General features: G+C 52.2%; 8 protein-coding genes across 8 annotated transcripts; 2 read left to right on the forward strand and 6 right to left on the reverse strand.

Annotated features, from left to right (window-relative positions):
* Positions 1–88: 88 nt before the first annotated feature.
* On the reverse strand, positions 89–1,993 carry COCMIDRAFT_90596 (uncharacterized protein; the record flags this gene model as incomplete). The annotated part of the gene is made up of 7 exons (XM_007688012.1): positions 89–127; positions 202–1,126; positions 1,179–1,339; positions 1,390–1,609; positions 1,659–1,721; positions 1,769–1,862; positions 1,915–1,993. The coding sequence occupies 7 exons, from the start codon at positions 1,991–1,993 to the stop codon at positions 89–91; spliced, it is 1,581 nt and encodes a 526-aa protein (XP_007686202.1).
* Positions 1,994–3,379: 1,386 nt separating this feature from the next.
* On the forward strand, positions 3,380–4,487 carry COCMIDRAFT_90481 (uncharacterized protein; the record flags this gene model as incomplete). The annotated part of the gene is made up of 2 exons (XM_007688013.1): positions 3,380–3,612; positions 3,689–4,487. 2 exons carry the CDS (start codon positions 3,380–3,382, stop codon positions 4,485–4,487), a joined length of 1,032 nt encoding a protein of 343 aa, XP_007686203.1.
* Positions 4,488–4,675: 188 nt separating this feature from the next.
* COCMIDRAFT_3742 (uncharacterized protein) lies at positions 4,676–5,896 on the reverse strand (the record flags this gene model as incomplete). The annotated part of the gene is made up of 1 exon (XM_007687955.1): positions 4,676–5,896. The coding sequence occupies one exon, from the start codon at positions 5,894–5,896 to the stop codon at positions 4,676–4,678; it is 1,221 nt and encodes a 406-aa protein (XP_007686145.1).
* Positions 5,897–6,991: 1,095 nt separating this feature from the next.
* On the reverse strand, positions 6,992–8,851 carry COCMIDRAFT_35177 (uncharacterized protein; the record flags this gene model as incomplete). Its single annotated transcript, XM_007687976.1, has 5 exons — positions 6,992–8,115; positions 8,168–8,452; positions 8,505–8,591; positions 8,718–8,762; positions 8,821–8,851. 5 exons carry the CDS (start codon positions 8,849–8,851, stop codon positions 6,992–6,994), a joined length of 1,572 nt encoding a protein of 523 aa, XP_007686166.1.
* A 454-nt stretch (positions 8,852–9,305) lies between these two features.
* On the forward strand, positions 9,306–10,304 carry COCMIDRAFT_3744 (uncharacterized protein; the record flags this gene model as incomplete). The annotated part of the gene is made up of 2 exons (XM_007687956.1): positions 9,306–9,387; positions 9,655–10,304. The coding sequence occupies 2 exons, from the start codon at positions 9,306–9,308 to the stop codon at positions 10,302–10,304; spliced, it is 732 nt and encodes a 243-aa protein (XP_007686146.1).
* Positions 10,305–10,412: 108 nt separating this feature from the next.
* Positions 10,413–12,074, reverse strand: COCMIDRAFT_90494 (uncharacterized protein; the record flags this gene model as incomplete). Its single annotated transcript, XM_007688014.1, has 1 exon — positions 10,413–12,074. One exon carries the CDS (start codon positions 12,072–12,074, stop codon positions 10,413–10,415), a length of 1,662 nt encoding a protein of 553 aa, XP_007686204.1.
* A 601-nt stretch (positions 12,075–12,675) lies between these two features.
* Positions 12,676–12,837, reverse strand: COCMIDRAFT_90428 (uncharacterized protein; the record flags this gene model as incomplete). Its single annotated transcript, XM_007688015.1, has 1 exon — positions 12,676–12,837. One exon carries the CDS (start codon positions 12,835–12,837, stop codon positions 12,676–12,678), a length of 162 nt encoding a protein of 53 aa, XP_007686205.1.
* A 120-nt stretch (positions 12,838–12,957) lies between these two features.
* Positions 12,958–13,527, reverse strand: COCMIDRAFT_90567 (uncharacterized protein; the record flags this gene model as incomplete). Its single annotated transcript, XM_007688016.1, has 1 exon — positions 12,958–13,527. The coding sequence occupies one exon, from the start codon at positions 13,525–13,527 to the stop codon at positions 12,958–12,960; it is 570 nt and encodes a 189-aa protein (XP_007686206.1).
* Between the last annotated feature and the right edge of the window lie 236 nt (positions 13,528–13,763).

Raw genomic sequence — 13,763 nt, forward strand, 5'->3', positions numbered from 1 at the left:
GCGCATAATCATTCAGTATCTGATCCTTGTCTTGTGTATAAGCTCATACACACCGCACTTGCATCTCGCGTCCACGTCCATCTCGTCACTAACCGGAGATTTTCTTTCCAAAAGAGCTTCGAGCAATCTATTCAACACTGTTAGCAAAATCCCTATAACCCCCCTAAAAAATACTCAAAAACAAAAAAAGAATAAACTTACCAAACTCCTAAACCTCTTTCCATACACGTACGCCGGAATGGTAAGCATGCAAATACCCAAATTGATAAGCGTAATCCCATCAAACACCGCCCTCGGCCCCACGTTGGCCATGATGCCATTCGCATACGTCGTCGCAATGAACGTAAACACAGCCTTTGTAAAGTTAATAGTGACAAACGCCTGATTCGCATCGCGGGGGTGGCAATCAATGACGTAAGTCAGACTGGCCGTCGATGCAAACGGCACCGACAACGAGTGAATCGACATGAAGACAAGGGGCCACACCATCGGCAATCCTCGCGACACACTGATTCCAAAGCCCAGGAAACCGACTGTTGCGAAGATGGTCGCGGGGATCATGAGCGTGAGACGGAACTCGGGCTCGAAGATGCCTTTGTTGCGACGTGCCATGAACTTTGCGATTGCGTCGGCGGTCCAGCCGGAGAGCGGCGAGCCGATGAGGGAAACGGCCAGGAGAGGAAGGTTGGTGAGGCCGACTTGAGCGGGGGTCAGCGAGTACGGGGGTGCGGAGAAGACGCCGACGGAGAGGACGGAGATGGTTAGGAGCCAGGTGAAGTAGGATCCGTACACGATGGTACTGAACAACACGGCGGGGAAGGCGATCAGGGGTACGGGCTTCCATGCGTTCTTCCAGAAGGACTCGGGCGACATGCGACCGCGGAAGATGGCGAGCTGGCTTTTGTATGTATGCAGAGGCTCATCGCGTTCAGCCATCGACTCAGCGATGGAGTCGTTGTCTTTTCCATCAAACCCGGGCTTCCCAGCCGTGGGGCGTGGACCGTAGTATGTAGTTTCGACAATCAAAAAGTATACACCGAGGAGAATAGGTATGAAGATGAGCGCTGAGATACCAAACGTGGCTTCGAACGAGACGTTTTCGATGATTGCGCCTGCGATGACTTGACTGGATGATTATTAGTTGGGTACGTAGGTTCAGACTTGGAAGAGAAACGTACCCAAGCAGCACTCCAGCAGACAACATGCAACCCCAGACTGCGATACGTGTGCCTCGCTGATGGATAAAGTACATGTCCGATACGGTTGACGTGACGAGCGTCTCGAGAGGAGCCGATGCAATACCCTGTATTACACGCATGACAGCGAGGGAGACAAATGACTATGCTAAAGTAAGTTGAGGACCAAATGACACTTCTAAGTTCAACACACCTTGGCGAAGAATCCCCAAACGTTAGTAGCGAGGAGAATCACTGTCGAAATAACGAAGAAGGGACGCTTGCCCCAGATGTTTGCTCCAGCAGCAGTAAAGAACGTCGTAAAGCCGATCCAGAAGGCAAGAAATCCGATGATGAGACTCGAAACCATGTCGATACTGACATTGTACTTCTTTGCGAGAAGTGGAAGACCAGGCGTTACCATTGGTCCGAGGCTACGCTGCCATCAGTATGTGAAGATTGACTCACGTTTGAAGTACTTACGCTGTTGTGACACCGGAGCTGAAAGCAAGGAGGACCATGATGCACTCCTTTCTCATTGGTGACCTGGACTTGTCAATGAAGGTCGCAATTCAAATACAAACTAGGCTCACCAGTTCAAAGGATCGTTTGGACTGTCCGACGGTTGTGGTTGCAAGATTATATCTCCATCGCGCTTCAAGTAGCTCGAGTCGACTTTCGAATCAACTGAGACGCAATCAGTATTGTATACTTCAGATACATGCTAGGTAGAGCTCACGAGCTGGCCCAGAGTCATTAATGGTCGACGTCCCAGGAGGAGCCGCCATATGAGGGTCATCAAGAATACCGAAGCCCATTTTGACTATCCACAAGCAGTAATTGGCTCGTAACGAAATAGAGGGAGAAAAAAAAGGCTGCCAGCAGCTTGTCAGAAAAAAAAAAGACGACTTGCGTCTAAGAGAATTGAAATAAAAGATGCACAATGAAATAGATGAACAACATAGGTATTGAGACCAGCTCTGATATTCCTCAAGGGCCCTCTCGCCTTATCACCTCAGGCCATATCAAGCACACACCGTTCCAAGACGGTCAGGGCACAACCCAGAGGCAACGAAACTAGGCTGAAGCACCTGGGGAGACGATCTCTCGTCAATCATGATCGTCCTTTAGCGATGATCGCTAGAAAGTCAACTGCCGGCAACATGGGGTTGGTTGGGGAGCCACCAGGGATTAGCCATCTCCAACGCACTTTGTGTTTCAGCATGTCAGAACATTCTGCGGGAGCAGCTCCAGCCACGTAGGCTTATCCTGCAAAACATAGCTTCGGCAGTTGCTTTGTGACGGGGAGTTAGCGAATGAGGTTGCGGGTGCTGGGATGTCAAAGCGTTCGAGTGGCAGATGTGATGGTCGTTGCAGGTTGATGCTGCATTCCACCCCTGCTTTAAGCCGCATCCTGGGCATCGGCTAGAAAACTTGGCTTCGATATATCACTATGGAATTCGATCCTGCACAATTTGCAAATCTCTGGGGTAAGTACTGTAGGATTGCAGTAGTGTCGAAGATTGATGTTGATCTGGATAGCGTGGCGTGTTAGTGGAGCAACTTCTTGATGCGAAACACATGGCAGATCTTGTATCTGCGAAGGTGTTCCAGAAAGCCATGGGCCAAACCGGGGAGTTAGGCATCAAAAGGCTTCCGTAACCATCGCAAGCTATCTCTGTAGCCTGACTAGCTGCCAAGATACAGAATACGAGGAGATCAGAATGCCCAAGAATTGATCATCGACAATACTTGTGTCAATGAGAGGAGTACTTATGCGTACAGAGGGATTGCTGGAAACCGCGTGACTGTTGTACGAATGGTTTCTCCAGCCATCTCAAACTGCGTTGAGACACGAACCAAGGAGAATGTGGGTGCAAAAAGCAGCTATATGTGAAGGTGAGAAGTGCACCAAGACTATGTGTACTTACATTGAGAGCCCGCGGACGCACGCCTGTCACGTCTGCCAAATGCGGGATGGCTCCCGACGTCATGGCCATCGTGGGGAAGCACGAACATACCCCGCTACAAGTGCAATCGCGTTTTCAATTGGAAGAAATGAATGCCATCATCGACCACAAATTACCATTTAGCCGCAGTACAGCCGTAGAAGGACGACCTTATATACTGAATTGAGGTTTCCAATCCATCTCAAACTGCTTTCCCATATCACGCTCCTCAGACTTGATAAACACAATCAGAAAATGGCAATTGGAATCGCACTCATCGGCAGCGGCATCTTCGCTAAAGAAGAACATCTCCCAGCTATCCAAGATGCTCCCGTCTTAAGCCTAAAAGCAGTCTACTCTCGCTCCCTCAAATCAGCCCAATCCCTCTCCGAAAAGCTCTCAGGCGTAGATTTATACAGCGACGACCAAGACGGCAAGAAATTCGATGATTTGCTAAAACGAGATGACATTAAAGGCGTGGTTATCGCGTGAGTAACATATACCCCGATTATACAACCATCCAATCTACCCAGTTCCTAATATACTAACAAACAAACAAAAAAGCCTCCCCATCCCCGCTCAACCAGACTACATCAAAAAAGCCCTGGCAGCCGGAAAACACGTCTTCGCCGAAAAGCCCATAGCCAAGGACCTCAGCACCGCCTCCTCCCTCCTCGCCTGGACCTCTAACACCTCCAACACATCCGCCACGTACACTGTCGCCGAGAACTTCCGCTTCATCGACTCATACATCTGGGCCTCGCAGCAACTCGCCTCTCTCGGCCGCCTCCTCAGTTTCCGCGTTCGCGTTATGTTTCCCGTTGCCGTAGGCAGCAAGTACTACGAGACGGCGTGGCGCAAGAAGCCCGAGCACCAAGGCGGCTTCATTCTAGACGGCGGCATACATTTCGTTGCTGCGACGCGCTTGCTGCTCCAAGGTGCGGGCCAGAAGGTTAAGAGAGTTAGTGCGTTTACGGCGCAGTTGCAGGAACATCTTCCGCCTGTAGATACGCTGAATGCGGTTTTACAAGCTGAAAATGGGAGTTCGGGGAGTCTATCGATTTCGGTGGGGACGACGGATCAAGGGTCCGAGTATGTGGTTGCGTGTGAGAAGGGGGTGGTGACGGTTTCGCGGGGGAAGGTGGTCGTTAAGAGACAGGGGGAGGAGAAGGAGGAGGTCAAGGAGTTCCCGGATGAAGGGAATGGTGTCAAGCAGGAGATTAAGGCTTGGGCGAAGAGTTTGGAGGAGGGGAAAAGGAATGAGATGCAGAGTCCCGAGGAGGCGTTGAAGGATTTGGAGATTTTGGAGAGCTGCTTGAAGAGTGGGGAGCAGGGTGGGACGCCGATTGATGTTAAGCAGTAGGTTTGAAGTGTTGTGGAAACGCAATGTCAGGGTATGTTTCGTGTAGATAGTCTGCCATCAAATACATATGCCAACTCCTTATTTCAGTTTGCTACTAATCAATTCCATTTCCCAAAAATCGTTTTTTTATATAATTCTAACATGAACCAACATTTGGAAACCCCCAGCCAACAACTGCCAGCAGCACCTCAACTCATAAGCCCATGTACCTGCTCCCCACTCAAAGTAGCCCTCGCCGCCGGCCTCTTCCCCGCCATCTTCTTCGATGTCGGCACACTCGTCCTCCTCGCACCACTACCATTCCCCCTCGCCATCTGCGCCTCAACCGCAGCCTCATGCTCAATCTTACTCACCGCCCTCGTAATCGCCATACTGTACCCGCCAATCCAATCGCTCCAGCTCTGCTTCCCATTGCGATTATCCACCGCGACTTCGAGATTCGAACTCATACTGCGCTGGGGCCGCGTCTTGGACGCTGGCACTTTTGCCGATGCTGAAGATGGAGATGACTGGGTGTCTTGACTTGCACGAGCAGCAGCGGCAGCAGCACGACGCTGTTCGAGGAAGGAACGAGCGACGTTTTGGGCGGCTGAGACGCCGGATTTGATTGTTTGGACGTCTTCGAGGTTGACGGAGGCGGGGATCGGGATGCGGTAGCTGCCGCTGAGCGTTACTTGTCGCTCTGTGCCTCCTCCGTTGCTGGCGCGTCGGGGGATTTCTTCGACGTACTCGGTCTCGTCGGATTTGGCACGTCGGGTTCTGGGGCGGTAGTGTTCGAGGTCTTGACGGGCGACTTCGAGTTCGCCTTCTAGACGGACGAGTTCTTCGTCTGCGTCTTCTTCGTCGGGGTCGACGACTTCTTGGACTCTGGGGTTGTTGACACTTGCGTCACTTGTGTTTGTGTTGGTGCGGGTGAGTTGAACCGTAGTAGTGGAACCCTTTCGTCCTTTGCCCCGTCGGCGGGGTGAACGGCCTGCACGAGCGTCTGAAGTCGCACCTGTCTTGTACAATTCCTCCACCTTTGCTTCTAACTCCCTGACTCGTGCCTTCAAGGCTTCAAGCTCGGAGGAAGAAGGGCTCCCTTTCGATATGTTGGTGCGGGTGGGTGACGGTGGGGAGCTGATAGGGGTTGAGGTGGGACTTTTGTTAAGCTTCCTAGGCTTTCTTCTTGGGGTCTTTACTTCGGCTGCAGTTGTATTAACTGTAGGTCGAACTGCTGCCGCTGTAGTTTTCTTTGCTGGTGAAGTCGATGCTCTCGCTACTTTCCCTTTTGGCAAAACGACACCTCCCGCGGAGCCAGCCCTTCCTTGCTCAGCCTGGCTGGGCGGAGTGCCTTTCCGAGACCTTGTCTGCTTTATGGGTGCTGCTGGCTTTGCACTTGGCCCTGGTGATGCCGACTTGGAACCCATGATACCGCTTGTCGCCTCTATCTTTCTGACGAGGTACTAATGTACATCAACACAAATAGACTTTCAACTCAGGGCTCAAACGCAAGACAAGCAGGGGTCCTTGATATCGTCGAGTTGAAAACACCACTCAAATGTACATGTTCTTGATACAAGGGGGCTGCGTAATGAACTATAGTTGTGGAGAATGTCAGGAAATGGAGATGGTGATTCGGTTGCTATTAAAGCAGGATGTCAGAGTTGGAACACAGACTCAGCACATCTGACGTATGGTGGCGGACAGACCAGGATCATGCATGATTGAACCCTGTCGGATGGCGGCGATCATCGTGCCTTAGTGCTACGACTCAACGTTATCTGCAAACCACCTCACAAAACCATTACAATTACATCTGTAGACATTAGTGGGGCGTACCGTTCTTTGGTATGGGGTTTATCTGTGTCCAATTGCTTACCATGGCCGTCTCGATAGTCTGCAGACCTAAGGCAGCATGCACGCAATGTTTCCAAACATAAACACCAACAAGCTCGAAGCGATGCATCTGAGTGGAGTGGATGACCCTTTCATAATCTAGTCGCAGCTAAATACATGTGTGCACACTCTTCTCATGTCATACTGAACAAAAAGATCCATCATAGGAAACCGACTAGTGAGCATAGCTCATCCATACCAACAGTCGAACTGCATGCAAGGGGAATATTGGGGAAAATATGGCATGTCCTGTGTTCTACCGGATCCGCAGGGTCCAAGAGGAAAGACCAATACTTTTGTAGACGAGAAGCGTCAAGGGGATAACATCGTTATCGGGCGTAAAGGAAAGAAAGCTCATAATACGTCCCAGCGGTTGAGCAGCCACGGGGCGCCTTGTAAATCGCGCTTGAATAAACAAGGCCGTCGAAGCATAAGGCAAAAGACCATGTAGTGCACGGATGCAACGATACCGAAGGACCGCCCAACAAATCATAGCTGCGGTAGACAGTACAGGCCTAGAAAGCAAAGGACTCCACCACGCCGTTTGATATGCGCTGCGATCATCCGGATATAATATCAGGGCCAGACGGGATGTCGGGCCAGCCTTAGACAGCGGATACGCCTACCTAAGACGCAATTGCGCGAGCTGGCGCGCCTCCACCGCGGCGGTTGTTCTTGACATTCTTAGTCGGCTTGGTGACGGTGCTCCAGCCATCTTCATCCATGGTCTCGGTTGTGGTAGCTGGCGTAGCAGCTGTGTTGGACTGTCTCCTCCACGAACCTGCCTCCGACTTCGGTGGGTCACGGACAACCTCTTGTGGTTTGACGGCCTTGTCTTGTACTATCTCGCCCTGAGCGTCCTCGTCTTGACCGGCCGAGTTACCCTCATCAACACGCTGGAGAATCTCAAAGTTGGCCTTGGGCTTTTCCTCTGTGCTGTTCTCGTCCTTCCTGGTAGGGGTAGGCTGTGCTGAATCTTTAGGTGTGGCCTTCTCGGCAGCTTCCTTTGCCTTGCGCTCCTCACGGGCCTTTTCGTCGGCCTCCTTCTTCTGACGGAGGGCCAATTGCCTCTTCTCTTCAACCTCCCTTTCGCGCGCAGCAGTGTCAATGGGACGGGCAGCACCGAAGGGGTTGGGCTTGTCTGAAGGGGTGGAGGATTCGGGGCCTGGCTGGGCCTCGGAGACTGTTCGCTTAGCCAGGTTCAGGCGGGGTCGACCTGCAGGAGCAGCAGGTGCTGGTGCTGGCGAAGATGGTGTGCTGACATCGGGTGTCGATGTAGGTGATTTGACTGGCGCATCGGGGCGCATACGGGACCGCCACTGGTTGTCGGCCTCTGCAGCAGTAGGTTGCCTCTCAACATGCGGTCTCTCCTGGAACTCACGACGGGGTCCGCGTGAGCCCTCGGTGCCTTGACCTTCACCCCAAGCTGGGGACTGTCTACGTCCCTCGCGGGGTGTTCCTTCGAAGCCTCGCGTGCGGCCACTCTCACTGGGAGAAGGTGCAGCAGCTGGCGAGAGAGGGCCACGGCGCTCCCAGTTACCAAAATCACGAGACTTACCGTCACTCTCGAATGGAGGTGGGCGGCGACGTTCGCTGCGTTCACCACCAGCATCTGATCCTGCGTCGAAGCCACGGTCGCGACCTGCGCCGAAACCACCCCGTCCAGAGTTGCTGCGCTGACCTGGAAGGTCGGGGAGTGGTCCCTTGCGAGTCCAGTCGGAGATATCGCGGGCCTCTGGGCGGTCCTTGGCTATTATGATGTCAGTAAATTTTCCAGATGGTGGAGTAGGTGTGTGGCGTACGAGGCTCAGCAACGCTAACGCGAATGTTTCTGCCCTGGAATGATGTGCCAGAGAGATCAAGAGCCTTCTTCAGTCCATCTACACTGCCGAACTCAACATATCCAAAGCCCTTTGGCTTTCGGTCCAGCTTGTCTTCAACAATGCGTACGTTGGTGACTTCGCAGCCGGCGAAGAAGTCGGTTACGTCACCTTCGGTGGCGTCGAAGGAGAGGTTGCCCAAGTGAGCGGTGTACGGGGGCTTGGAGGGGAGAGGAAGAGCCTCGCGAGTTGCGAATCCGCGGTCAGCTGCAAGAATTGTTAGCGCATGCAGGAAGAAGCCTTGCACATGTTTACCCACCGAAGCTACCACCGCGGTCACCACCGAAGCCACCTCCAGATCCGAATGTGGGCCTGTCGCCTCCGTATCCGGAGCGGCCGCCAGCACCTACGGCAACGTTAGCACACGGAACGAGGCATATTTGCGCCGCGAGTGTCGGCGGGGTATATTTTACCAGTGCCTGCAAAAGTTAGTACTCGAGGTTGCTGCAAAGTGCGACATGGCGAAACTCACCTGGCATTGGCGCATCCTCCATCTCGTCAGCCCATGATCCCAGCGCTGTGTTCGGTCAGTCCTCTGTGGCGCCTGAGGCCGGTCGGTGAAGGAGGGGGCGTACTCTGATCTCCCAGGAAGTCTCCCAGGGACATCTTCTGCTGTTCCTTCTTCTTGGGCGCTGTAAAAAACCACCGTTAGCCATTTGCGTCTGCTCTGTCGTCGCAGTACGAAGCGGGGCAAAAAAAAGCCGGCTCGCGAGCGACGGCCGCACTTTGCGCAGCCCAAGGCGACTCACGCATGATTGCGGGTTAGCAGACTACGCGCGTAAGGATTTTTTCCGCGCGCTGTCTGGTTCGAGTGCTAAGAGCGTCTTCTACTCTGGGTCGGGGTTGTTCTTCTGGCTGCGGGGGTGTGTCCGTAGTTTCGTGTGTGGGGTGAGTTCTTCTTTCCCGAACGGAAATCTTAAGCTGTGCGTCCGTTGGGCCTCGCTTATGTCATCCCCAAAATCCATTTCACATCCATGCAACTGCGCATGCCGCTTCTAGATCCCTACTGTCTCGTCTTGCCCTGCATCGCCTCCTTGTGTGTCGCATCCATGCGAGAGTGATGACCAGCAAATATGACCCAGCCCAGGTCACACACCCTCTCGAGGTTGCCAGACAGGCCGCCTTGGTCGGTGGAGCCTCAGGTACGTATTTGCTCGCCTCATTTCTTGACGTAATCGTCGCCTGTTGTACGCTTGCCACTTTGCCATTGTGGCTGTCCGGTCAGACATTGAGACACAAACTATCCCTTAGGATTTTCGCATTGCCATTTCCCTTACTCTAAGCATACACATTATCCCCCGATCGGGAAAATGAGACAAATATCATGTTTTGCTTTTCTTCTCTACCATTCAACTTAATTCCAGCCCAACGCCTTTTAGGGACATGCACACACAACTAATCTAGCACAGCAATTCCCGGTACGGTAATCGGTGCTTTATACGGCACAGTCCGCACCCAGACACCCGTCTTGTTTTCCATCGTCTCAGGAGCCCAATGGTTCGCTCTTGGATCAACATTCTGGGGTTTCCGCGCCTCACTCCTCAACCAGAATGGCCTCGTAAACTGGTGGAACCTTACTCGAGGCGCCCCCATCTACCCTCGTGATGACCTGAGCCCATCTCCCTCGGACAAAGTCCGCGCCTCTACCATTGCCGGAGGATCAACCGGCTTCACTCTTGGTTTCTTGTTTCGAGGTCCCCGCAACGTTATTCCTGGAACTCTTATGTTCAGTCTCGTAGGCTGGCTAGGACAGCAAGGTTACAACTACCTTGATGCGAGAAACTCTGGTCAACTTCAGGAACTGGCGGAATTGAGAGCTAAGGGCGAAGAAAAGCCAAAGGAGACTTTAACGGACAAGATTGCGAAGAGCAGATGGAGTCCAATGCAAGTCTTGAGCGATGAGGATTACGAGAAGATGATGCAGGAGAAGCTGTTGAGGGTTGAAGCAGATATTGCTATGATCGATGATAAGATTGCGGCACTGAGAAAACAGGCAGTTGAGAAGGATGCGCAACATCAGATCAAGCATGTGCACGAGCAGGACAGGATTTCAAAGTGAGATCTTTATCCCGCTCTGAATCTTTGAATACTTGACTTGGCCTTCATAGTGTAAGATACTTGGATTTGGAAAATGGGAAAACAGTACTTTTGACACGATACCTACATTTCATTTCTCAGCACCACCTTCATTAGCCGACGGTACCGCATCTCCTGCAGCAACTTCTGGCACAGGATCCTGCACCACACTCTCTTTCTTTTCTTCTGCCGGACCTTTCTGCATTTCTTTTGGCGCGCTTTCTTTGACTTTCGCCACGCCACCACCACCTGCCGACTTCGCATTCTTCCCCTCTCCCATTTCCTGTCCCCGTACCTCCCCAGCCCTCGCCCCATACACTGCCCACCCCAGCATCCCTCCCATCCTAACCTTCGGCTTTCCCTCCTTCCACGTCTTGGTCGTAATACTCCTCCTCTTCCGACCCGCAAGCCACACCAGTGTCGGCGGCAAATTGTCTTCATCACGGAGCGCAGATGGGGAGCCCCCGCCGCCTCTTAGACACGGTATGGTAGTTGGAGGTGTATATAGAGGGTAGGTGGAGTTGATAAGAGAGTCCTGAGTGCGAGGTTGAGTTGGGGAAGGAATGGGGGAGGCGCAGGGGATACAAGGCATATTGCAGAGAAGGGGGCGGGGAGGCGTGTATGTGGCTGTGAAAGTGGCTGTCCGAGATGGAGGGAGAGTGTTGTTGTGGGCATTGCTGGATGAGCTTCTCGCTATGCTCGATGTAGCAGTTGTGCGTGACAGGTTCTTGGGAAGTGTTGCAGTACCTTGGGCTCTGCGCATTGCTCGGGATATCTGGGCTGGGTCTGGGATTCGGACTGGTGAGTCTTCAGTGTCGCTGCTGGAATCGTACTCGGGTCGGTGGCATGTGAGAAGTAATTGTTTGAATAAGAAGCCGTATCCAAGACATGCTTGATTGGTTCCGGCGCCGCCTCTGAGTCTGGGAATGTTTTCGGGGCCAGGACCGGGTTTGTGCGTGGATCGTTCATTTCTACGGGAGTTTTCATCAGTTGAACATATAGGCGTAGTGCTGTGGGTTTTATTCCGACTACATGGCCTCGAGTTGCGCGATTGTGGGGCCTGCAGTGCTGGAGATTTTCGTGCATACGCATTGCTGTCATACAACTGCTCATCAATACTTCTGTGGTGCTGCGCCCGCGATTGTTTGGGAACGACGGGCCCACCCACTACCAGCACATGCTCTACGACAACATTGCTATGCCTACTCTGCTCTGGGAACAGCCTATGAACATCGCTTACTAGCGCTGGACTAGGATTGTTTCCGTAGAATATCGTCTCAGAGAAATCTGTATATCGATTTCGTTCCTTTTGCTGGTTCACAGTAAATGCAAATTGAGCCAAGGGGCTTGATAGCCCAGCATCTATAGCGGCAAGGTGTTCCTTCACTTCTTTCTTGTGAACATACGGGTATGCCTTCGAGTCGGGTAAGCCATGTAGATAATGCAATTTGGGACTGGTGGTTCTCATGTCGTTGCCCTTGAGAGTGTTTCCGTAAGAGGAGATTGAGTCAGGTTCTAGTGGTCGGAATGCTGGGCGATCAGAGGGCGGATTGAGAATATTGTTAATAGCTCCTGGGCGCGGTACGGGAAGCGCTGCTCTCCTGGGCGGGTTGCCGATCCTCTTTGCTGCAATCTCTGGAGGCACAATGCGTGGGCCTTCATCAGATGAGGTACTTGATCTGAGGAAAAACTCCGGATTGAGATACCCTATGTCTTTGCTATACTCAGGCGTCGGTTTCTGTCGAAAACCCATTTTGATATGCGAAAAGGGGCTCCTGGACCGACAGTCATTACAGGGCTCGCTGGGGCTGGGTCTGGATGATCGCATACCGCAAAAGGTGCATCGAGAACGCTCAATGCTTGAGAACGAGTGGTACTTGGTCCTGTCATACGGACATGGATGCTCAGATTCACCTAGGTTTGGCCGGTGTAGCTCTGGAACCAGGTCTCGTTTTTCTGTACCTTGGGCAATGTTGATGCCTTGCTGTGCAAGTGGTCGAATTGGTACAGGTGCCGTTATCGGGCGTGGAGCTGGATCTTGCTTTGGAGTTGTCTTCCGTAACTGCAAGACTGACATGAAAGTGTCCAAGCCCGAAGAAATGCGTCTTCGCAAAGTAGTAGGTCGATGAGGGACCGGATGCTGTAATGTAGGCGAGGCAGGCCTACTTTTAGGCTTAGGATTAACCATACCCAATCGTATCGTTAACCGGGCAAGCAACGCTGAGAATATGTGAACAAGTATATTATCAAGTGTAGTCAGGACACTCTTTTTGAATTGTGCCTCATTTCCAAAACTTCCGCGCCAAATATCTGGGAAATATAAATGTCTGGAATTAAGCCCTATACACATCTTGCTAACAACCGCAGACCGATTGTGGATTGTGATGGCACACATGACGTGTAAAGTGACGAAGCGACTGACGAACGATGCGTGAAGAACGGCCGTGACAGGTACGAATGAAAAGAAGCGCTAGTAGTACAACAGTTTTGATCCTCAAACGGCGGTGTTGTGTCATAATTTTATGTTCGAAGATGACGAGAAACAGTCATCAGTCTGAGTTGCTGCGAAGAGTGTAGTTGTTTCCAGCCGCCTTTGTGACAGTGCAAATCGAATACTGTAAGTGGCTTTGAATGTTTCAGTACCTAGATAAATGCTCTTCTTCAGGCCAGTCACTGAATTCTTGCATATGATTGCAGTCGGACATACGGTCTTTCATGTAGGTCCAGTCGTCATCGTCGAAATACTGAGGCTGGTGATCTCGCGGCATATTAGGAGAGCATGCAGTACACATGCCGTGGCGACCGATCTGATCCGTTAGTCGCCGACATTGAGCGCAGAGTACGTGTACCCTATTACAAACTCTGAGATGCACACCCGGAGTGTATAGCGCACTGTTTACCCCGCATTTCAGACATAGTCTCGAACTCGCCAACGTCCCACTGCGACACCATTTCCCCTTCCTCATACTGTCCTCAAAGCTAGCCCAGCTCCAAAAATTCAGGCAACCCTTACAAGCATATAGCTGACTCGACTTTGCCCATGCGCTGTCCTCAGCGATCAGAAGCTCGTTGTGCGTTGGCGCAGGAATGAGGAATCTGAAGTAGCGGGATGTGGAGGCCAGGTTGACTCTATCGCGGATGTCAAGGAGTCTGATGATTTCCGAATGAAGCTCCACTGGCAGGCGAAGGATGGGTGCTGTGAACATAGTATGTACACCAACACCCGGGATCGTGCGGAATAGGCTACGGTCGTAGGAGTGTGCTTTCTGAAGCCCGATGCGTCAGTCGAGAGTGTCAAGCCACCCATTCATCTAGTAGCTTACTGCTGGAGTTTGCGAACTGTGGCGGTGTTGTCGACGCTTGGGTCGGCGTACCTTCTAATCCGATGTCCGATCCACGTGAACAGGAGCAACTCCGAGGCAGGACACCCTACCTCCTTTCT

This window comes from Bipolaris oryzae (genome assembly GCF_000523455.1).
Source record: "Bipolaris oryzae ATCC 44560 unplaced genomic scaffold scaffold_36, whole genome shotgun sequence".
NCBI classification, from domain to species: domain Eukaryota; kingdom Fungi; phylum Ascomycota; class Dothideomycetes; order Pleosporales; family Pleosporaceae; genus Bipolaris; species Bipolaris oryzae.